General features: G+C 40.1%; 3 protein-coding genes across 11 annotated transcripts in view; 2 read left to right on the forward strand and 1 right to left on the reverse strand.

The window, feature by feature from the left end:
* Positions 1 to 1,843, forward strand: part of LOC133652520 (fas-binding factor 1-like) — a 4,287-nt gene extending 2,444 nt beyond the window's left edge. For both annotated transcript variants that reach the window (XM_062051356.1, XM_062051357.1), the window contains 3 exons: positions 904 to 967; positions 1,050 to 1,229; positions 1,489 to 1,843. In XM_062051356.1, coding sequence (XP_061907340.1) covers positions 904 to 967; positions 1,050 to 1,229; positions 1,489 to 1,536 — 292 coding nt within the window. In that variant the 3' untranslated portion in view covers positions 1,537 to 1,843. The remainder of the gene's footprint in view (positions 1 to 903; positions 968 to 1,049; positions 1,230 to 1,488) is intronic.
* ccdc117 (coiled-coil domain containing 117) lies at positions 1,737 to 17,937 on the reverse strand. 8 transcript variants are annotated; one of them, XM_062051369.1, is made up of 7 exons: positions 17,645 to 17,933; positions 17,207 to 17,222; positions 17,094 to 17,132; positions 16,963 to 17,010; positions 15,681 to 15,911; positions 2,639 to 2,785; positions 1,741 to 2,557 (listed from the first exon to the last, which is right to left on the reverse strand). In XM_062051369.1, the coding sequence occupies exons 3-7, from the start codon at positions 17,102 to 17,104 to the stop codon at positions 2,326 to 2,328; spliced, it is 669 nt and encodes a 222-aa protein (XP_061907353.1). In that variant the 5' UTR covers positions 17,105 to 17,132; positions 17,207 to 17,222; positions 17,645 to 17,933; the 3' UTR covers positions 1,741 to 2,325. The 8 variants fall into 8 exon arrangements, with proteins under 8 accessions (XP_061907346.1, XP_061907351.1, XP_061907350.1 ...); XM_062051362.1 differs by having other exon boundaries at positions 1,737 to 2,557; positions 16,963 to 17,013; positions 17,094 to 17,271; positions 17,644 to 17,937; XM_062051367.1 differs by having other exon boundaries at positions 1,737 to 2,557; positions 17,094 to 17,210; positions 17,645 to 17,936.
* Positions 17,938 to 17,989: 52 nt separating this feature from the next.
* The window catches only part of tcn2 (transcobalamin II), an 11,291-nt gene continuing 5,158 nt past the window's right edge, over positions 17,990 to 24,122 (forward strand). Inside the window, exons 1-5 of the mRNA XM_062051355.1 lie at positions 17,990 to 18,076; positions 18,284 to 18,351; positions 18,803 to 18,992; positions 20,481 to 20,650; positions 23,493 to 23,645. Coding sequence (XP_061907339.1) covers positions 18,294 to 18,351; positions 18,803 to 18,992; positions 20,481 to 20,650; positions 23,493 to 23,645 — 571 coding nt within the window. The 5' untranslated portion in view covers positions 17,990 to 18,076; positions 18,284 to 18,293. The remainder of the gene's footprint in view (positions 18,077 to 18,283; positions 18,352 to 18,802; positions 18,993 to 20,480; positions 20,651 to 23,492; positions 23,646 to 24,122) is intronic.

Here is a 24,122-nt window from a genome sequence, read left to right on the forward strand (position 1 = left end):
TTAACAGGGCTATGTTCTGAAGAAATTTGCAAGTGATTAAAATAAATTGACCAAAAACAAAAGTCTCCTACGTATGATGCTGGTTCTCAAAATGAGAATACTATTGAAGGGAGATGTCTAAGCCCCCTGGTCCTTAGCTTTCAGGAAATGTAGCCCCAAAAACAATTTATTTGAATATCCCTGCTGTACACACTAAATTTTTTTTGCTGATCCAGGTGGGAATACCTAGCAATACTGATGAGATTTGTGTGTGTAATGTAAATGCTAGCCTCAAGAAATAATTTAAAGGCATCATGCAAATTGACCGCACAGGTTGATAGCAAACATGGAGCACAGGTACAAAATTTTGACATTTAAACACTACGAGCAAACATGAACACTGGGGTCCAAACTTGTGATTTACATAATTGAGGCGTTCATCAAGCCCCCCCTTTAGGGTCACTTCCTTTTCGTCAGGAACAATTTTTTTTTGGCATGTGATTTATGTAACTAAGGTGTTGCTGTGGCTTGTTTTTCTTCAGATACAGTCAGTAGCCATTTGTTCAACTGTAGTTACTCGTGGTGTTCCTCAAGGGTCCATTTTGGGTCCTCTCTTTTTCCTCATCAAAATTGCTATTCCAACTGGTGGCATGTGAGTTATGTACAAAAAACTTGTGAAAGGACTCACATTTTTGCAGCAATTGAGTGCTGTCATAGAGATGACTGCGTATCTTTTTTTCAGTAGGTTCTTTAAAACCGCAGAGCGCTCCGGTAACTCTGCCAAAAGAAATAGACCAAAATTAAATGTCCTCTCTAGAGGATGCTTACTTTTCTGGAAATGTGGCCCCGAGAATAATTTAGTTGAATAGCCCTGTTTTAAAGCAATTGTCACTCGTGTTTAAAATGTGTTTTTTCTTTTTTAAGAAAACCATCAAATATACAAGAGGAGACGCAAAAGTCGGATGGTCAGACGAGGCTTAGCACAAAGGTACCATTCTACTGTTTGCATAAATGACACCCTTGAATATGTTCATTTTATTTCTATACACCTCTTGTCCTTTTCCCATCAGCATCAGGATGCTCTGTATTCCAAGTACTCCACCTGCGTTTATGCTGCCGCACCCCATGTCCCGTCAGACGTGGCCTCGTTAAAACTTGTACATTACTTGCAGAGCAGAGTCAAGCAGCTCCGTGTAGAGAACCAGACATGTAGGCCAACACCTGTGAAGACAGGACCCTGCCTACCTACAGTGAGTTTTGGTCTTTAAAAGTTATGCCGTTGCTCGTCCCATTTTATATGTGCATTCTTTTTTGCATTTCTTGCACACTGTGAATTAGTCAGTCGAGAGATAACTTTAAACAACCCCATTTGCTTTTTGTGAATACTAAGAATAGTCACATTTGTCATCGTTGCTTTTCTGATAGAACCGACAAAATGTATTTTTAACAAATGGTGATTATGTTACAGAAAGTAAGGCAAATTATCCATCCATTTGTTTTCTTTTACAGCACACACTTCAAGATAGTGGGGAGAATTCAGAGTCCCTTGTCCATTAAGGCAGTCTCAAGTTAAGGGCACCACATGCACTATTTCTTGAACACGTTTTGCATTTCATAAGAAATGAATCATTCCTCGTTTTGTGTGCTAAAGATAACAGCTTAACAAGCAGGTCACAGTGACAAATGACACAACCAAAGGTTTAGTTGTCGTCTGCATTTTTCTATGTGTCAATGCTTTATGGCTCAAGGTTTGCAGATTTAACAGGAGACGTCAGAAAACCTCATAAAAGGTCTTATTTGTATGGTCATAAAAGTTACTTGTTGAAATTGTACATTTGAAGTGATCTTTCCAAATAAACATTTAATCAACTTTATTGATTTAATTGTAAAACAAATACAAAGGGAACGCGTTTGAAAATAATCAAGGTGTCTTTCGAGAAATATAGAAAGATTGTCTTTCAACCACAACAAATACCGCTCTTGAACAAAGCCATGCACATTAGCATTTATGAACACGGAGGAATAACAATGTCAAAATGGTAGAAAAATGAATTGCTGATTAACAAGGAACACCTACTGAGAAACAGCCTATTAGTGCAACGTCAACCAGGCTTTGGCAAATGTTTATATTGATTAGTACTCATAAAGCTGAAGCTGAGTTTTCTATGGTGAAACAAGCTGAAAGTGGGTTACATGAATATACCAGGTCAGGGTGTTACTTCATACTGGGATTATAGTCATGTAACCAAAAGTGACAGAAGCTAAGGTCGAAGGCAACAATTCCAAGTGACCAATTTAGTACCAAGCGTGACATGTCCAAACAAGTCCGGGCAGCCAGTTCCACTCTTACATTTCCATGTCCTCCTCTCCACAGCTCTGTGCGACTGGAAAGTTGTAGAGATGAGAGTGTGTGTCTGCAAGCGCAGTGAGGGGACTGTGAGGGGCGGGGGAGGGGCACGGAGTATGAGGATGTCTGGAGACTGTCTGTTTCCTTTGTTTCTGTATGGAACCTCTAAGTCTGCGACAAAAGGGGTCTTCTGGTGGCCGCCACAACACCAGCTCCATGCAGGACTGGCTCCTAAACGTATAAAGGAGAACAGAATGAATGTGGACCAACGTGTTTGGCAAATATTTCAAGAGCGTTTTTTCAAGAACATACACAGATTGAGCTACTGTGTGGGGGAGGATGTCAGTGATGCCGCGCTGCAGGCCTTCCTTTAGACTGTCGGAGATGACCAGCACCGGCCTTCTTTGGGCCGGCTCCACGTCAAGATCTTCATCCTCGTCGTCATCCTCCAGCGTTATTCTGTCCAATGACAGATCATAGTCATCTTAATTATGTTCTCACGTGACACTTTGAGTTTACAATAATTGGTATAATATTGCTAAGATAATACAACCACTACAGCTGTGGTTAGGCATGAGATTCTGATGGTATTATTACAGCTCTAAATTAGGTACTTTGAAAAATTACTTTTCAGCTAAACCTTTTTTAAACAATATAAAAGAACATGATAAACAGAAGAATGTGTTTAGAATAACTGCATTTTTTTACAGAAATGATAAAGCGCAGTTAATGCAGTCTACTGTTGCTATACCTGCAACTCAAGTAACATGAATATTTACTTTGTAAAAAAATAAAAATAAATGGCAATATAGTCATCTCTTGCACATTGCAGCTTCACCACATCAGATATTTTTGGGATATTTTTTAAAGTATATTCTACAAATTTTGGGGTCATAAGTTAAGAATTTCAATTATAAAAATGGCTAAATGAACACCATTTTGTTTTTAATCCTACAATAGTATTGGCCACTAGAGGAGCCCAAACCAATCAGCCACGCTGTTCAGTATCGTGGCCACTGATTGGCTCAGCCTCAGTCAGTATTACTATAGCGCAGGGGTCACCAACGCGGTGCCTGCGGGCACCAGGTCGCCCGTAAGGACCAGATGAGTCGCCCGCGGGCCTGTTCTAAAAAAAAAAAAAAAAAAAAAATTAATTTTTTTTTTTTTTTTTTAAATTAAATCTACATAGAAAAAACACAAGATACACTTTCAATCAGTGCATCAACCCAAACAACCTCCCCCATGCACACTCATCCACACCCACTCACACAAAAGGGGTTATTTCTTTCTGCTACCAATATTCTGGTTCCCACAACATAGACAACACATCTGCAAGGGACAGTCCCTGAAGCACACATGATTGTATAGCCTGCTGGTCCACTAACATTTTCATTAATTACTATTTTTTATGTAATTATTTTTATATTGTTTTACTTTCTTTTTTATCCAAGAAAATGTTTTTTATTTATTTATCTTATTTTATTTTTTAAAAAAGGGCCTTATCTTCAACAGACCAGGTTGTCAATGAAATTAGATTTGTTTAAAGGGTTTTTTAAACCAGGCCCAGTCCAGATAATGTCCAAGTCGGACTCAGCAACACACACCTTCATTCATGTACACAGAAAAAAATTAGGGAACACAACAGATTGCATATAATTTATAAACAAAATTACATTTTCAAAATAAGCATTTATGTACAGTCCAGATTATGTCCAGGTCACTCAAATAAGGGAACACAACAACAGATATCATATAATCTATAAACATAATTGAGGACTTCTCATCTTTTTTTTAATGTTTTTTGGCATCATTATCGTTTTCAACCATGTAACTTTCTAAAGTTAGAAAATACTGAATAAATGTTTTAAAGAAAGTAATACTAAGTGAATATCTGTTTTTGGCCTTAAAAATAAACATTTTACCGAGTACTATAATTAAATTGACTAAATCATGATTGTCAATGAACTCTCCTAAAATAACAGGAACCACATTAAGCTTCATAAACAAACCAATCCTTAAACACATTTTTTCAACTTCCACCCAAAACGAAGACAAAATATGACAATACCAAAACAAATGCAGGGTGGATTCAGGCTCCTGACAACAAAATCGGCAATCGTCTGACTCTGTCATATTCCATAATTTTAACATTTTCCCTGTGGGTAAGAAGTTATAAATAATTTTAATTTGAAAATAACGATTTTGCACATCGATAGTGGTTTTATAGATTAGTTTGAATATGGCATCCCATGGCAACGGGCAGTCAAAAAAGTCCTCCCATTTTCCATTTGTGTTGTATGAGGCAGCCTTCAAAGATTTCTTTATTAAATAAAAATTATATATTTTTCTATTTATTTTAGTTCCTTTTTGCCAACTAGAATTTCTTATTAGAGGTTTACAAACTAATAATTTAGTAGTTCCATAATTAATTATTTGTTTCCATCTTTTCCCAATTACTCCAGTTAGTTGATAAAATGAAAAGCTTGAGCAAGCATCACCATACATAGCTCTAAATTCATCATACTTCATAATTTTACCATTCTCATTGATAATATCATTGACAAAAATGATTCCTCTTTCAAACATATTTTTCCAAAAGAAAGGCTTTCCATCTATTACAATATTAGAGTTCATCCATATTATCTGCTGCAAAATATCGTCTCTTTTTTCTGGCACATAAAATTGAAAACACCAGTATGAGAGGATTGTTTCCTTTATGAACCCCGCCATGTTTCCCAGCAGACTCTCTGGGAGGGGATCACTTGTAAAAAAGGATACAATTTATTTTGATACAGTACATGTTTTTTGTCCAACAGGACATTTGTGTACCACTCAATGTTTAAATACATCTTTGGAACAATTGATGCTTTTAAAGACAGACACATAGCTTCAAGGTTGAGAAGTTTCAGGGCCCCATATTCATACTCTTTGTACAAAACATTTCATTTAATCTTTTCTGGTTTGCCGTTCCAGACAAAATCGAAGACCCTCTGCTCATAAATCTTAAAAAAGTTTTGTGATGGAGCTGGTAATGACAAAAACAAATAAATAAATTGAGGAATAATTAACGAGTTGGCAATAGACATTTTACCATACAAGGTTAGGGATTTCCCTTTCCATAATTGCATAATTTTGTCCAGCTTTCTTAGTCAATTATCATAATTTACTGAGCCTAGATCTTCCAGATTTTCTGGGACAACAACACCAAGTATGTTAACTGGTCCATCTGTCCACAAAACAGGCACTTTGCATTCCATTCGAAAGGACGTTCCCTTTAGATTTCCGATCCTTAACATTTTACATTTATCATAATTAAGCTTAAGGCCAGATTGCTGTGAAAATATGTCCAAAAGATTAAGAAGGTTCCGCAAACAATGAGGAAAAATCTTATCTTTGTGAATCAGCCTTTTCTGACATGAACTTCATCAAGAACAAACACAGAACACGCCTCACTGATGCACATCTGCAAGACTCACTCAGAGTTGCAGTGTCAAGTTACACACCAGAGTACAACACACTAGTTAACAGCATGCAATGCCAGGCTTCCCACTAACTGACAAAGAAACAGATAACAGATTTGGTGTCCAGTTCAAAGTGTGACATGATTTAAAAATTTGAGAGTTTACTTTTGTATTTTACATGAGTTATTATTTGTACAAACATGGTGCAAAGTAATTCATGATTTGTTAAAAAATGTTAGTGGCTAGCTAGTTAAAATGGGATATTGTGATTTCACAAGACTGTCTTAGAAGTGATCATTTGAAAATGTTCAATTTGAAAAATGTGCACTTAGAGAAAATATAAAAATAAAGTGTTGCATATTGATATTTATCTGTTTCTATATATATTTATTGTGAGAAATCATTAAGATGATCAGTGTTTCCACAAAGATAAATATCATTAATTATTAATAATAACATATAGTTAAAGGTCAATTGAGCAAATTGGCTACTTCTGGCAATTTATTTAAGTGTGTATCTAACTGGTAGCCCTTCGCATTAATCAGTACCCAAGAAGTAGCCCTTGGTTTCAAAAAGGTTGGTGACCCCTGCTATAGCGCATTTGGAAAGTATTCACAGCGCTTCATTTTTTTTCTCACATTTTGTTATGTTACAGCCTAATTCCAAAATGGAATACATTATTTTTTGTTCTCAAAATTCTACAGACAATACTCCATAATGACAAGGTGAAGTTTTTTGTTTTGTTTTTCATTTTGACTTTAAATAAAATCACATGTATTCCCAGCTTTTGCTCAATATTTTGTTGATGCACCTTTGGCAGCAATTACAGCCTCAAGTCTTTTTGAATATGATGCCACAAGCTTGGGGATGCCGTCTCTCAGTTGGTAGACCGGCAGTGCCATCAGCTTGAGGGTTCCAGGTTCAATTACAGCTTCTGCCATCCTCGTCACTGCCATTGTGTTCGTAAGCAAGACACAATACCCTTGCTCCCAGTGCCCCTCAGACTGGTTTAAATGTAGCTTAAATTGTAGATACTGGGTTTCACAGTATAACGCGCTTTGGGTCTCTAGAGAAAAAGCGCTATATAAATATACCTCACACACCTATTTTTGGGCAGTTTTGCCCGTTCCTCTGTACCTCACCTCTCAAGCTCCATCAGATTGGATGGGAAGTATTGATTTTCATCCAGGATGTCTCTGTACATTGCTGCATTAATCTTTCTCTCTATCCTGACAAGTTTCACAGTAAACTGAAAGTGAACTGAACAGTTCTTGCCACTGAAAAACATCCCCAGAGCATGATGCTGCCACCATCATGCTTCACTGTCGGGATGGTATTGGCCTGGTGATGAGCGGTGCCTGGTTTCTTCTAAATATTTGTCTCATCAGACCAGAAAATATTGTTTCTCATGGAGTCTTCAGGTGCATTTTGGCCAATCTTACAAGGAAATTGCTTCCGTCTGGCCACTATACCATATACCATATCGTGTAGAGTGCGCCTGGAAGAGTGGCAGCACATCACAGTAGCTCCTTTGAATTCCTTTTATTTTACTTTATTTTTGGTATTATTCTTGACTTTTTTTGCCTTTTTTAAATCTCTTACCTTCCATAAACCACTAATTATGGTTCTTGGGCGCTTTTGTGTGTTTTCGTTACTTTTCTTTTTCTTTTCGGGACGTTTTGTGTTTGGCTTTGATCAGCGGAGCAGCAGACCTTTTGTTTACACACGCGAAGAGCTGTTTGCGCTCTCCTTACCAGCGCTATGGGGAACGCGGCCGGACCTTCCCGTGGAACTACGGAAAAAGCGCAGGGGACGCCTTGCTGGCATAAAGATGAAGGAGCGCAGAAGGAAATTTAAGCCTGCAATCCCCTCTGTCCTCATAGGGAACGTGCGGTCTTTGGCGAACAAATTGGACAAATTGTTTGGGCTCGCCCGAACTCAAAAGGAGTACGCCGTGTGCAGCATCATGTGCTTTACGGAGACTTGGCTACACACGGACTTCCCGGACCACAGCGCGTCTCTACCCGGCTTCACAACCTCACGGGCGGATAGAAGCACACTCCTGAGCGGTAAGAAAAAAGGCGGAGGGATTGCCATCTTGGTGAACGAGAGGTGGTGTAATCCTGGACATATTACTGTAAAGGAGTGTGTTTGTACGCCGGACATTGAACTTCTGGCTGTTGGAATTCGGCCATATTATTTGCCAAGGGAATTTACTTCTGTAATTTTCATTGGAGTGTATGTTCCTCCTTCTGCTGACGAAACTGCTGCTTGTGACACCATTCACGCCGCTGTTGCTAAGCAACAGACCAAACATCCCGATGCCCTCATTCTCTTTAATCATGTTTCTCTGGACTCTATTTTACCCACTTTCCATCAATATGTCCACTGTGCAACACGGGAAAATAAAACTCTGGACTTACTGTATGCTAATTCAAAAGACGCATACAGAGCCACTGCCCTGCCCCCCCTGGGACGGTCCGATCACAATCTGGTGCTTTTAACACCGCATTACGTTCCTGCTGTGAGGAGGCAGCCCATCTCAACTAAATCAGTGCAAATGAGAAGTATTGAGGCGGGCATAGCCTTACAAGACTGCTTTGAGACTACAGACTGGGAAGTACCCTGTAAGCCTCACGGGACAGATATTGACAACATCACAGACTGCATCACTGAGTACATCAATTTCTGTGAGGACTCCATCATCCCTACAAAAACTGTCCACTGTTACCCAAATAACAAGCCCTGGATCACCAGCCAGCTAAAGGTGCTGCTAAATAAAAAAAAGCGAGCCTTCAGATCCGGTGATAGGGACGAGTTGAAGAGGATTCAGTGGCAGCTCAAAGTTCAGCTTCAAGAGGGGAAAGATGCCTATAGAGGCTTTGCAGCTGACGTGGCATTAGTTTGGCGGCCATCTTGCCAGTCACCAGTTCAGTGCCGGTCAACGACTCACACACGCTTTCTTGTTAGATCTGCTGCTATTTGAGCTTGGAACCGAAAGAGGCGATTTCAGTCACTTCAGTCATTAAAGCTGAGTTTAGATATACTTTTCGAAACGAGTGAAGTAAGCGCGCTCCCACGTCAGGGGGTGCATTCTACGGCAGGGGTGCGTTTTCAGGCACAGCACCTGAAACCTGCTGTGCTGTTGGATGTAGCAATAGACGAGGCGATAAACCAAATCTTAGCTTCTATAGATTCCCGGCAAACATCAAAAAACGCGATAAATGGATTGCGGCGATTTGTCTGAACGATGGAAACCTACGATTTACACAAGGATATGCAATGAACACTTCATATCAGGTATGTAAACAAACTATTCACCCCTGATTTGTTTCACAAAATGTGAAATAATACAATATGGGATGATACAAATATGATTGTTGAAAATGCTGGGTGCATTTTTAGAAAGGCAGCAAGAGCAGCAAGGCAGCTTAACAATGTGAGTTTTCATTAGAATCACTTCAGTAGTTTTTTCACAATCACACTGTTACTGCCACACGGATTTGTAAACAGACAGTAGGCTCTTCTGTGTGTGCTTTTTCCTTACCTTGGTCATGAGAAGAAATCGATTCTTGTTTGGAATCTGCCATATCAGCCCATCATGAACAAAACCTGCTGTAAAATACTTGTAGGCATCCAGACTCTTGTATGCCTTAAGGTCCTTTCCAGTGTACGTAGATGGTGAATCGACGAGGTAATTATAAATGTCTGGATATGAGAGATCAGGCAGGTCGGCTGTTGCAAAATGCTCAGGTGATTTTAGCATGCTTCTCGGTAAAAGGTACGGACCCGTTGTGCCAACAAGGTTCAACTTCTCTCGGTAACGTTTCTTGGACTCTTCATCCAAATGCACAACTTCATTGGATAGCAAATCAGCCATAATTCGGATGAAATCGGTGAAAATGTAGCACAGAAATCAAACTGAATCTGTACGAACACGTAGGAACGAGCTGACCGGTTGACCGGCAAGATGGCGGCGTAACACAAAGTCACGTGATAAAATCACGTGACTGCAAAGCCTCTATAGAAGGAAACTTGAAGCTAAACTCCAACAGAACAACACTTGTGAGGTTTGGAAGGGTATGAAGGCCATCACAGGCTTCAACAATAAAGCCAAACTGCTGGATGGGGGTGTAGATAGAGCCAACGAGCTGAATTTGTTTTTCAATAGATTTAGCAATACACCCCTTACTGGCCCTCCCCCCACTACTCCTGTTCTCACACCTCCCCTGGACTTCAACACACTAACTCCTTCTCTTTTACCTGCCACAGCCGTTTCTTTCCCCCCTCCCACTCCCCTCCCCCACTTCCACCCCCACTGAGAAAGCCAGCCCGGTGTGTCTGACACCTGGACTTGTAAGACGGCAGCTGGAGAGAGTCAATCCAGCTAAGTCAGCAGGCCCTGACCGAGTCAACCCCTTGGTCCTGAAGACTTGCGCCGCTCAGCTAACTGGGATCCTGCACTCCATCTTCAACCTGAGTCTGAAGCTAGAACGGATACCAGTGCTATGGAAAACATCCTGCATAGCGCCGGTGCCCAAGAAGCCCATCCCATCGGGCTCAAATGACTTCAGACCTGTTGCCCTGACTTCCCAGGTCATGAAGGTCCTCGAGAGGCTTGTGCTGGATCAGCTGAGACCACTGGTGGCGCCTTCCCTGGATCCTCTACAGTTTGCATATCAGCCCCATGTAGGAGTGGACGATGCTGTTATCTACCTGCTGCATCATGCTCACTCTCACCTGATGGTGGGAAGGGCACTGTGAGGATCATGTTTTTTGATTTCTCCAGTGCCTTTAACACCATTCAGCCAATTCTGATGAGTGACAAGTTGCTCAGGATGGGTGTCAGTTCATCCATTGTCTCCTGGATCACTGATTACTTGTCTGACAGGCCCCAGTTTGTGCGACTGGGGAGCTCCCTGTCGGGTACTGTGGTCAGTGGTGTAGGAGCGCCACAGGGGACCGTCCTGTCTCCTTTCCTGTTCACCCTGTACACCTCAGACTTCCAGTATAGTTCCAGGTCCTGCCACCTGCAGAAATACTCTAACGACTCTGCTGTGGTCGGGTGTATCGCAGAGGGACGGGAATTGGAGTACAGGACACTGATCGCTGACTTTGTGGAGTGGTCTCAGGCGAACCATCTGGTCCTAATGTGGACAAGACCAAGGAGCTGGTCATCGACTTCAGGAAGAGAGTGACCCCTGTGGAGCCCGTCAAGATCCAGGGCCGGGAGGTGGCAGTAGTGGAGCAGTACAAGTACCTGGGAGTCCACTTGAACAGCAGACTGGACTGGAAGGACAACTGCAAAGCTGTTTACAAGAAGGGCATGAGCAGACTATTTTTCCTGAGGAAGCTTAGGTCCTTTAATGTGTGCAGCAAGCTGTTGGAGATATTTTATCAGTCTGTTGTGGCCAGTGCCCTGTACTTTGCAGTGGTTTGTTGGGGGAGCAGCACCAGCAAAAGGGACTCAAACCGGATTGATAAACTGATCCGGAAAGCCGGCCAAACTATTGGCACGCAGTTGGAGGCGTTTGTGTCAGTGAGGGACAGGAGGACACGGGACAATCTGCTCGCCATCATGGACAATCCTGCCCACCCACTCCACCTGACAATTAAGGGACAACAGAGCTCATACTCCAACAGGCTCCTTCAACTTCCTTCCCGCACTGTGCGATTCAAGAACTCCTTCATTCCGTACTCCATCCAGCTGTATAATCACTCACCATACAGCAATAGATGACATCTGCCTATTACCTGACACCTGACATGATAGCTACTTCTCTTTATTTATAATGTTTATAATGTCTATTTCTATTTCCTGCTGGACCTACTCTCTATTTTATGCTGCTGCTGTCATATATACCGTATATACTGTAATATTGTACATGGTCATTGGTTTATATTGTATATATGTTATAGACATAATATAATATATCTGTATATAAATTATTCTGTACACATATGTATATATTTGTATATATGTTAGATTTTTTTTATAGCTATATTAGTCTATTTATACCTGCATTGTCCTTTCGATCCTTACACTTTCCATCATTGTAACTGAGCTACTGTGTTGAACAATTTCCCTTGTGGATCATTAAAGTTTGTCTAAGTCTAAAGGCCTGATTGGTGAATGCAGAGATGGTTGTCCTTCTGGAAGGTTCTCCTCTATCCACAGAGGAATGCTGTAGCTCAGACAGAGTGACCATTGGGTTCTTGTCACCTCCCTGACTAGACTAAGATTAATGCAGCAATGTACAGAGACATCCTGGATGAAAACCAATGCTTCTCATCCAACCTGATGGAGCTTGAGAGGTGCTGCAAATAGGAATGGGAAAAGAAGAATGGGTGTATATTGGATTGAAAGAGTGTATATTGGATTGAAAGAGTGTAAAGGTGACTAGGGGGTGTTATTTAATGTCCAGAGGGCATATGTTATGTTGACAATTATATTTAGAAGGTAGTAAAACGTTTTTCATGCTGTAGCTGTAAAAATATATTCCAAATTAACAATTCCTACTTTGCGGAAATTAATTTATCGCGTTCATGTTCGGAACCAATAAACAGCAATACTGTAAATGCAATCACTAAGTGGCTGAAGAAGATCACAACATTAATAATTGCTGAAAATACATTTTGTGGTAAGATTTAAAAAAAAATATAGCCAGGATTTTAAAACTGAATCTCAACATGTTTTGGAGACATGCTCGGGAGTGCGTTTTGGAGTTGTTGACGTGTGTATTTGATTAGTTTTGATTAATTTGCTGCCTCAATTGTAACTTTATTTTAGAGTATAAGTAAAACATATTATACATGTGCTTCTATTCTTTGCATCATGTTAACTAGCTGGTGCTAGCATGCTATATCATCCTGAGTAACAAGTTAGTATTTGTGTCACTAATGCCAGAAGCAAAGAGTAGTCATGTAAAGACAGTTTTGACATTACCCTAAATATAGCATACAGCGATTGTTTGTGGGCCCGTAGATCCTGGTCAATGAGTTGCCTTTCTCTTGCTGCCATGTCTGCAAGCACGTTTAGCACGATGGGATAAGTCAGCATTTTTTAGGCAGGTGAAGCATTCCCAAACAGCCCATTTAGTCATTTTATAAGGATGGAAAAAGTTGAGGAGACTAGCCTCTTTCATCTGTCATACAGCCTGCCTGCACCTGGAAGAGGTTCTGATATTACCGCTGCAGCCACACATGACCTGAAGGACTCCTAACTTTTACTTATACCGTGCAGACAATATTAGGGACAATTTTAGTGGTTTTGAAACAGTCACTTTTTTTTTCCAGGGATTAAACCAAAATGAATAGATAAGACATCTTAATAATGGAGATTGATGGTTTTCATGGCATGCGGCTGCTCGCTATCACCAGGAGACCAGTTTTATTCAAGATGAGAATGAAAAGTGGACCACCGCAGGGACGTGCCGACTTGAGTGTCATACTGCATCTTCAAGAACTAACGCACAGCACCTTGGTAAGTTAATTACATGCGTTGATTCTTGTCATTTCTAACTGTGTGTCCTGAAATTCTATAAAGACTGCTCCATCACTAAGTGTCCACTATGGCACACTTGGAACCCTGGCTGACCTGCTACTAGAGATAGTACCTCATAGTACTTGGAAATGACTAGTTTTACCTATGGAAGAGCATCAACAGTAGGGTTTTAAGGTAGCGGCAGTTTCAGAACCTGGAACAAATTATTTTTATTTTCTATGTTTTTTTAATGTTAAAGGCCTACTGAAATGATTTTTTTTTATTTAAACGGGAATAGCAGATCCATTCTATGTGTCATACTTGATCATTTCGCGATATTGCCATATCTTTGCTGAAAGGATTTAGTAGAGAAAATCGACGATAAAGTTCACAACTTTTGCTCGCTGATACAAAAGCCTTGCTTGTACCGGAAGTAGCGTGACGTCACAGGAGGTAATATTCCTCACAATTTTCCTTTGTTTACAATGGAGCGAGAGAGATTCGGAGCGACAAAGCGACGATTACCCCATTAATTTGAGCGAGGATGAAAGATTTGTGGATGAGGAACGTTAGAGTGAAGAACTATAGGCAGTGCAGGACGTATCTTTCTTCGCTCTGACCGTAACTTAGGTACAAGCTGGCTCATTGGATTCCACACTCTCTCCTTTTTCTATTGTGGATCACGGATTTGTATTTTAAACCACCTCGGATACTATATCCTCTTGAAAATGAGAGTCGAGCACGCGAAATGGACATTCACAGTGACTTATCTCCACGACAATACATCGGTGACACACTTAGCTACTGAGCTAACGTGATAGCATCGTTCTCAAATGCAGATAGAAACAAAATACATAAATCCCTGACTGGAAGGATAGACAGAAGATCAACAATACTATTAAACCATGTACATGTAACTACATGGTTTATAATTCTCAGCCTGGTAAAGCTTAACAATGCTGTTGCTAACGACGCTAAGGCTAACTTAGCAACCGGACCTCACAGAGCTATGATAAAAACATTAGCGCTCCACCTACGCCAGCCAGCCCTCATCTGCTCCTCAACAGCCGTGCTCACCTGCGTTCCAGCGATCGACGGCGCGACGAAGGACTTCATCCGTGGGTTTGGCGGCTAGCATCGGCTAGGCGTCTGATATCCAAGTAAGTAGTCCTTGTTGTGTTGCTACAGCCAGCCGCTAATACACCGATCCCACCTACAACGTTCTTCTTTGCAGCCTCCATTGTTCATTAAACAAATTGCAAAAGATTCACCAACACAGATGTCCAGAATACTGTGGAATTATTAAATGAAAACAGAGCTTTTTCTACGGGCTCCGAATACTTCCTTTGTCCTCGTGACGTCACACGCATACATCAGCATAATAAAACGTTTTTAACCGGAAGTGTGGCGGGAAATTTAAAATTGCACTTTATAAGTTAACCCGGCCGTATTGGCATGTGTTGCAATGTTAAGATTTCATCATTGATATATAAACTATCAGACTGCGTGGTCGGTAGTAGTGGGTTTCAGTAGGCCTTTAATGTAAAACTGGGCTATTCAACAGGTGGCGACTTGTCCAGGGTGTATCGCCCGAATGCAGCCAAGATAGGCTCCAGCACCCCCCGTGAGCCCGAAAGGGACAAGCGGTAGAAAATGGATGGATGGATGTTTTTGGGGCCACATTTCCGGAAAGGTAAGGACAAGGATGCCGGACTTCTTCCTTCACTATTAGTCTTATTTTGTATATTCTAGAGAACCAGCATCATCTACACTAGACATTTAAATGTTGGTCTATTTAGTTTTTCAGAGTTACAGGAGGGCACTGCAGTTTTTAGGGAACTTCCGCAAAAAAGCTAGTCAAAGATCATCTCGATGGCAGCACTTTAGTGTTTTTTAGTAACTGCTGCAAAAAAGTGAACTGAACAGGCAAATTATGAAAATAAGAGGAACTAAAATATAACCTTGAGGAACACCACTAGTATAATAAAAGATGTTCAACATATGACTACTGACTGCATTTGAAGTAAGCGAGCTACAGCAACACCGTAAGTTACATAAATCACAGTACAAAAAAAGGAGAGGACTTAAAGGGAAGAACGCCTCAGTTAAGTAAATCAAAAGTTTGGACCCCAGTGTTAAAATGTCAATGCAAGGATCTGCCAATGTGTTTACAGTGGTCCAAGTTCATCTATACAATAAGTGCACTCTTGTATTTTTAGGAATGTGCTGTAAAAATGTTTGTTTCCCAAGTTTTTAACTGAACTCGGGGGTGCCGGTATGGGCGTCATTCCCAGGCCACCAGTTAAATAACACTGGTGTAAACTATGTAACTGGATGTCGATCAGCGTCACAGAATAGATTGTGTACAACCCGTATTGCGTTTTGAGTGTTAAGTCGCTGAATTGCATACCTGTTTTCAATCTCTTGAAGCCTCCTCTGAGCAGCCTCTACTTCCATGCAGGAGGACACAGCAGAGGACGACGGCAGTGAAGTCAGGGTGTAAGGTGTTGGACAAGGCTGTGGAGGAGCACGGTTGGCTTGTGTTGTACACAAAGCAGGACCGCTCTTTGTCGCAGGCCAGTCCGGTGAAATGTCCAGTTCACTCTCCACTGTTAATCTCCTTCTTTTGGCAAGGCAACCTCTGAGAGGTTACAAAAAAAGGAAATTCAGGACTCATTCTAACAACATGTTGAGTACCGTATTTTTCGGATTATAAATCGCAGTTTTTTTCATAGTTTGGCCGGGGGTGCGACATATACTCCGGGGCGACTTATGTGTGAAATTATTAGCACATTACCGTAAAATATCAAATAATATTATTTATCTCATTCGCGTAAGAGACGAAGCAAATGGCAGCAATCGTCACACACACGTCAGCAATCGTCACTCACACGTCAACCGATAAGAATTCGGCGGGGGAGGGTCATGGCAGAAGTGCATTGTGTGTCATGGGATGCTAACTGCTATATGCTACTGCCGTAGCTATCAAAATGGATCACATCAACATTGGCGGTAATTTATAAAAACTGAAAAAAAATGGCACCGAAAAGGAAATCATATACTGCAGATTACAAGCTGGACGTAGTGAAATATGCAGCAAAGAACGGCAATCGAGCAGCAGAAATAAAGGACATACCAGAGGCGACACCGGGGAGGAAGATTTCATCGGATTTAGCGATCGGGAGTGACAGATTGTTTGGTAAACATATAGCATGTTCTATATGATATAGTTATTTGAATGACTCTTGTCGTTAACATACCAGGCACGTTCTCAGTTGGTTATTTGTGCGTCATATAACGTACACTTATTCAGCCTGTTGTTCACTATTCTTTATTTTAAATTGCCTTTCAAATGTCTATTCTTGGTGTTGGATTTTTATCAAATAAATTTCCCCCAAAAATGCAACTTATACTCCAGTGCGACATATATCAATCAATGTTTATTTATATATTATAAATCACAAGTGTCTCAAAGGGCTGCACAAGCCACAACGACATCCTCGGTACAGAGCCCACATAAGGGCAAGGAAAACTCACCCCAGTGGGACGTCGATGTGAATGACTATGAGAACCCCCCCTCTAGGGGAGATATATGTTTTTTTCCTTCTTTATTGTGCATTTTCAGCCGGTGCGACGTATACTCCGGAGCGATTTATAATCCGAAAAATATGGTAAGTATTTTTCTTACTTACTCATCATCCACTCTCCTCCTGTGCTTCCTCAGGCATCTCGCCTCCCAACTGCTGAGAGACACAAAGTTATTGCACAGATTTCAGAAAGTTGTTTAGCAAATGAAATGAAAATAACTCAAAACAATCCTTACTTGCTTGACATTGCTCCCTTCTGCAGGTGGTCGGATGCACTAGGATGTCCAAGATCAAATTCGGGTAGGCTTGTGGGCCCAGAAAATGTGTACATGGTAGATAGCAAACCCACCTGACTGCTTGTGGGCCTCAAGTGATGCATTATGGTCCAGTCGGCCAGATTATTATTTTAAAAGGCATGTGTGAGGGGAAACATGGACATATAATTACATATCCAATTTTGAGGCGCTTAGTGGACATTTATGCAACTTGGGAGTGTGGTAATAACAACAAGTCATACATTTGTCCATACAACTCTAGCTTTGTCGCATGAAAACTACGTCACTGCAGGCTAATATTGGAACATGACACGGATAACTTGAAATAGTATCTTTGCTAGGAGCTAAATAGCAACTTTGTGAGGGTGGCAGGTAAAACAAACCGTGCATCTGCCCTGCCCCTTCGTGTTCATTTGGACTGTTGTTTTCTTTTGCTAGCTCTCTACTCTCTTACGTTGTAAATCACATTGAGATAGCAAGATAACAGACTCAACAAGAACAATATTACTAACCTAATAACGAGCCCTCAAACGCTTGGTCCCCGCAGAATGAACTGTTTGCAAAGCAGAGTGGATTTAAGGATAGCAAAGAGTGACATGCACCGGAAGAGTTGCTAATGTTCTATAACACGCAAAGCACCCTGGGAGTTGGAGTTGTCTTAAAGCCCGCCAAGAGTGGAACATTAAGTGTGACAAAAATGTTGTTTTCTTTCTCCATTAGTATTCCAACTCAACCAATAATACACCGAAGAGTTAAGAACAAGATATCACTTTGTAATGTAGAGTATATATTAACGTCAAGATAGTTTATGGGTGTTTGGTAGTAGCTTCCTGTATGGGCGGAGCTCAGACAGGTCATGTGACAAGGGATTTTTAAGTGTTATTGTCCTTGCCTGGTGAGACTGTTCTTGCCTCACTACGGGACAGGACTTACATTGTCAAGAGGTAACCGAAATTACTCTTTAATGTTAAAAAACGATCACAAACGTTGATTATTTTGTCATATGCTCACATGACGTCACTAACTATAGTTTTGCAAAGGATGGAATTTATTCCTTTTGAATATTTGTATTCTCCCTGGGACATCGAAATAATTATTCTAACCGCTTTATTTTTATTTTTATTTTTTACATTCCTTTTTATTTTCTTAAGGTAATCCAGAATGTATCATCTTGCTTTTCTTTCCGGACTGCTGGCGTTTGCCTCTAGTTTACCTTGTGGTAAGTATGTCTTAAAATGTGAATAAGTAATGAAAAAAGTTTTATTACCGTTTGTTCAATTACCGAAAACCAGACTGACCTAAAGAGTTTATCAGAATTGTCTGACCTCTGGAAAGAGTCCAGGTTACAAACATGTAGCCACTTGTTCCGGACATTTTTAGATTTTGCAATTATTTGTTGTTCAGCCTCTCTACAATGAACCATTAGAGATTTGTAGTTTGAACAAATCATTTTGACAAGATTTAATTATCTCTGATAACATTTATGCATAAATGACTAATTCCCTAAAAAAAAAAAGACATTCCTTATATCTTTGTTTCCCACTGTTATTTCTGCTGATAAGGCAGTTCTGCCCTTGCTTCATGTTGATTTGATTTCAGCAAGCTGCAATGTCTGAACTGCTGCTATGAAAGTTTTCTGAGATATTTGTTTTTCCATCTTTTCAACCCAGATACTTCTGGATCAAACCATGAGCTGCTGCTTTCTTTGAATAAAGACCTTCTTCGATCCCTAGAGGGACAGGACGAGCTCCCTAATCCCAGTGTCCACCTGGCATTACGACTGTCAGATACCCACAACCTTCCCAAAGAGGAGCAACACTTGAATAGACTGAAAAATAGTTTACACAACAACATTCAAAGGTAATTAAAGTAAAAACACCAAATAGTTGGAATTTTGCTTACCACGAATGTTTCAATGAAAGCCTCTATCTAGAATCGTGTACAACAGCAAATACCTATAAATACCGCCAGGTAAAAAGACATTGAAAATAACAGCAGTGGCTGTAGGCAACCTCCTGATGTAGTTTTTTTTAATTGACTCCACAAGTTGGCATTAGCTGAATTTGAAATATGAGCCAGCGTGCAGCAATTTTATCTACCTTTGCATGCACTTTTTGTCGGGGAATCAGTCGTAACGTCTTGATAAAAGGAAGAACGAGACGTCTTTTTTTCGTTTTTCTTTATTTTCGAAACAGCACATGTCACTTTTTCTAGAAACGTATATATTTTTTTCGCCATCTCCTCTGGTCCAGTCATCTAAATTAGTGACACGTGTGTGTCTAAAATGTCACGTCACAATATTTAATGCAATAAATCCAATGATTAAATCACATTAAATAAAAGAAGAAAACATACTAATAGTTGGGCAGTTTTCTACTTACCACTATTGCAGCATTGGTTCTGTTGCTGCTGTGTTGTGCAATGTACTTGTCACTTAATGCTTATGTGGTAAACAAACAAAAAAAAGTTTCATTTCCACTTTCTTGTGCACTCTAAATCATTATCAAGTTGAAGGTTGTTTTTCCATTTTAGGCTGCAACAATCCCTAAAAAAAAGCCTTGCAAAATCCTGGAGGCACTAATTATTATAAAATATGAATGTAACTGTTACCATTAGGTTAGTATTACTGTTCTCAATTTTAAAAAAAGTAAAACCGTGATTAATTACCTCACCTTAAACATCGTAGTGATTCTGCTCTTTTCCTGGAGAAGTATATTTGCTGGCTAGCTTAAAAACAAGCATGAATACAAAACACATTAACGCTTTAAAAATAAAACTTGGTTAAGAGATTTCAGTGTGTGTGTGTGTGAGTTTATAAGTCATTTTTGAACACATTTGACAAAACAGTAATACTTTTGGTCACAATAGCCGTGTTGTGAAATGTTCATATTGTGTCATCCCTATTACACAAGTACCCCTTTGTGTAATTCTTAATATTCTTTAATACCAGCAAACTGATGGAAAACATGCTTTTGTTCGGCTAATGTAGAATTTAATTTGAAACGGGTTTCAATGACAAAAATAAAAGCTTGGAATAGCTCATTGTTTCAAATAATATCGAGTTAAGAACTTAATTTCCATGTATTCCATTATTTTGTCAAACCTTAATTATATTAAGAAAAATGAAATGCCGTATTGACGCACATTATTTTGCGGGCTAGGTAAAATGACAGGCCCTATGTGGCTCCCGGGCCTTGAGTTTGACGACGGTATTTTAGCAAAATCAAACCATGTTGTTTTAAATTAGAGCATTTATGTCAGTTATTTTTGTGCCAACGTCTACTTAATCAAAATATTGTGCTGATCTTCTGCCCTCAATCTCATTGCCATGAACTTTGTGTTCCTCAGCCTTCTCTCCGACAGCCACCCTGTGGTTGGAAGCTTGGCATTATACACTCTGGCCTTGAAATCCTCGTGCTATGACCTCAACACAATCACCTTCACCGTCGGTGACAAGATTGAGACGCTGCTGACGCGCCTCAAGAAGGAGCTGGAACAAGAGAAAGAATACATTTCATGTAAGTTTGAAATCCCTTTTTAATGGAGGATACAAATGGCCGCTTGTGTATCCAGTTACTGTTGCAACACTGAATGACAACGTGGAAAACAATAACATTCGTAGATCATTCCATGAGTTCATATACACGTATGTCAAAATATTAGGACACCATAGTGTATATTTTCTATTCCTGAGCTGTTATTTTTCGACCGCGCACCCTAATAGTTAAATAAATGATGGCAGTCTTGAATTCCACTCAACACTAAATACAATAACGGCGCAAACATGAAAATGATAAGACTTAGACAAACTTTAATGATCCACAAGGGAGATTGTTCCACACAGTAGCTCAGTTACAAAGGTTGGAAAGGATAAGGATGGAAAGGATAAAGGATAATGCACACGAGGGCACAAAAAGAGGGCGAAAACAAAAGGTATAAATTAGACTAAAAATGTACCATAGTAGCAATATAATATACACTACCGTTCAAAAGTTTGGGGTGACATTGAAATGTCCTTATTTTTGAAGGAAAAGCACTGTACTTTTCAATGAAGATAACTTTAAACTAGTCTTAACTTTATAGAAATACACTCTATACATTGCTAATGTGGTAAATGACTATTCTAGCTGCAAATGTCTGGTTTTTGGTGCAATATCTACATAGGTGTATAGAGGCCCATTTCCAGCAACTATCACTCCAGTGTTCTAATGGTACAATGTGTTTGCTCATTGGCTCAGAAGGCTAATTGATGATTAGAAAACCCTTGTGCAATCATGTTCTCACATCTGAAAACAGTTTAGCTCGTTACAGAAGCTACAAAACTGACCTTCCTTTGAGCAGATTGAGTTTCTGGAGCATCACATTTGTGGGGTCAATTAAACGCTCAAAATGGCCAGAAAAAGAGAACTTTCATCTGAAACTCGACAGTCTATTCTTGTATTTAGAAATGAAGGCTATGCCACAAAATTGTTTGGGTGACCCCAAACTTTTGAACGGTAGTGTATATGTAATATTTACATATTATATACAGTATATAACATATACTGATACATTTTATTATTATATTGTATCATATTATTATATAACATATACAATACATAACAAATCCCAATTACCATGTACAATATTACAGTATATGTAACAGCTGCAGCAAAAAAAAGGGCAGCATAAAACAAAAAGTAGATCCAGCAGAAAATATACATTATAAACAAAGAGAGGTAGTTACAACACAACAAACACACAATTGACAAAAAGAGCACAAAGAGCAACTTCCTTTAAGCAAGCGGAAGTGTCCCTGACCATCTGCTGGGGAACGCGACAGTGTCAAAATTTTTTTTTTTTTTTACATAAAATGTTACATTTATAATGACTTAAGGCCTACCATAGCTCGGGGTCACTCTAACTGCTGGTAGAAGTAGTTAACTGATTTAGTAGCGTGGTTAAAACCTTTTTCTCAAGTGAATACTTGGTACGGCCCAGACTTTACCTCCAGCAGCCCCTTGAGTTTGAGACCCTCTGATTTAAGTCAAATTGACTTCAAATTTCAAGAATCACCGCAAAATTTAGGACAAACTTTAAGAAAAAGAAGGCTGCTGTCATACAAAACCTCTTTGCAGGGGCGCATGAGGGCCTTAGAAACTATCGTAATTGCTTATGTCATTGACCATCTTGTCAAGTACGATTATTAATACATGAATGGTAACCAGTTACCAGCTCAGTGGCCTTGTGGTTAGAGTGTCCGCCCTGAGACTGGGAGGTTGTGAGTTCAAACCCCGGCCGAGTCATACTAAAGACTACAAAAAAATGGGACCAATTGCCTCCCTGCTTGGCACTCAGCATCAAGGGTTGGAATTGGGGGTTTAATCACCAAATGATTCCCAAGCGCGGCCACCGCTGCTGCTCACTGCTCCCCTGAACAAGGGGCTGGGTCAAATGCAGAGGATAAATTTCATCACACCTAGTGTGTGTGTGTGTGACTATCAGTGGTACTTTAACTGTTTCCAAAAGCATTCTGAACATAACACGTAGCCAAAATGTACAGGAATTATGGGCCCCATGCAAAAATTACATTGTTGTTGTGTTTCTATTGTCTATTTTTGGTTGGAACAACAACAAAAAACACCCCACCCGATATGGCAGGGCTATTCAACCGGTAGCCCAGGAATGACACCATACCGGCCCCCCGAGTTCAGGTCAAAACTTGTGAGGCAAATATTTTTGCAGCAAATTCCTAAAAACACTAAAGTGCTCTTATTGTAAAGAGGAACTTGGACCACTGTAGTGCAATCCTTGCATTGACATTTTAACCTTGCTAGCAAACATAGAACACTGGTGTCCCAACTTGTGATTTACCTAATTGAGGCGTTCATCAAGGCCACCCCTTTAAGTCCTCTCCTTTTTTCCAGTAACAGATTATTTTTGTAATGTGATTTATGTAACTATAAGGTGTTGCTGTAGTCATTGGTTCACCTTATTTAGTTAAACTAGTTTTGTTTCTCAAGGTTCCATTTTAAGTCCTCTCTTTTTCATGATTCGGGCTTTTCGACTGGTGGCCCGCGAGTTCAGTTCAAAATTTTTTTTGCAAAAGGTTCATAAAAACAGCAGAACGTTTCTGTAATTTGACAAAATAAATCGACCAAAAAAATCAAATGTTTACTAGAGGATGCTGGTGTCCTGGAATATACACAATAAAACTAATAGTGAACGGACCATAGCTTTCTGGAAATGTGGCCCTAAAACAATTTAGTTGACTATCCCTACCATATGGCGTCCCTTATACAGTCATGTGAAGTGTCTTATAGATTTTCACATGACTCTACAATATATCCTTTTACAGTATGCCTTCTCTTCTTTACGCAGTCAGCCAACGCCCTTTGACCAACTATTACCAGTACTCACTGGGAGTGCTCGCTCTGTGCGTGAGCGGCATCAGGGTCAACAACCACGTCACCAACAAACTCATCAAGGCAGTGGAACTTGAACACTTCACACATGGAGACATCGAGAGCATCGGTGGGTAAAACCTTCTTTGGGTGCTTGCTGATAAGTTTTATTGATACAAGACACATTTAAAGATTATTAGAACACATTTTTAAATGGGGGCGGCACGGGGGTTAGTGCGTGCGCCTCACAATAAGAAGGTCCTGAGTTCGATCCCCCGGGCATGTTCTCCCAGTGACTGCGTGGGTTCCCTCCGGGCACTCCAGCTACCTGGGGATTGATTGATTGATTGATTGAGACTTTTATTAGTAGGTTGCACAGTGAAGTACATATTCCGTACAATTGACCACTAAATGGTAACACCCGAATAAGTTTTTCAACTTGTTTAAGTCGGGGTCCACTTAAATTGATTCATGATACAGATATATACTATCATATATACTATCATCATAATACAGTCATCACAATGAATTATTTACATTATTTACAATAATAGGTTGATTGGCAAAACTAAATTGGCCCCCCGCGACCTCGAAAGGGACAAGTGGT

The sequence above is a fragment of the Entelurus aequoreus genome, linkage group LG06 (genome assembly GCF_033978785.1).
Source record: "Entelurus aequoreus isolate RoL-2023_Sb linkage group LG06, RoL_Eaeq_v1.1, whole genome shotgun sequence".
Classification (NCBI taxonomy): domain Eukaryota; kingdom Metazoa; phylum Chordata; class Actinopteri; order Syngnathiformes; family Syngnathidae; genus Entelurus; species Entelurus aequoreus.

Coding starts and splice junctions, on each gene's coding strand:
- ccdc117 (XM_062051362.1), bottom strand. CDS start 17,236: ATGCATCACTTGAGGCCCACAAGCAGTCAGGTGGGTTTGCTATCTACC. Junction 17,014..17,093: donor AAGGGAGCAATGTCAAGCAA/GTAAGGATTGTT, acceptor TGTGTCTCTCAG/CAGTTGGGAGGCGAGATGCC. Junction 2,558..2,638: donor CACACAGTAGCTCAATCTGT/GTATGTTCTTGA, acceptor TTATACGTTTAG/GAGCCAGTCCTGCATGGAGC.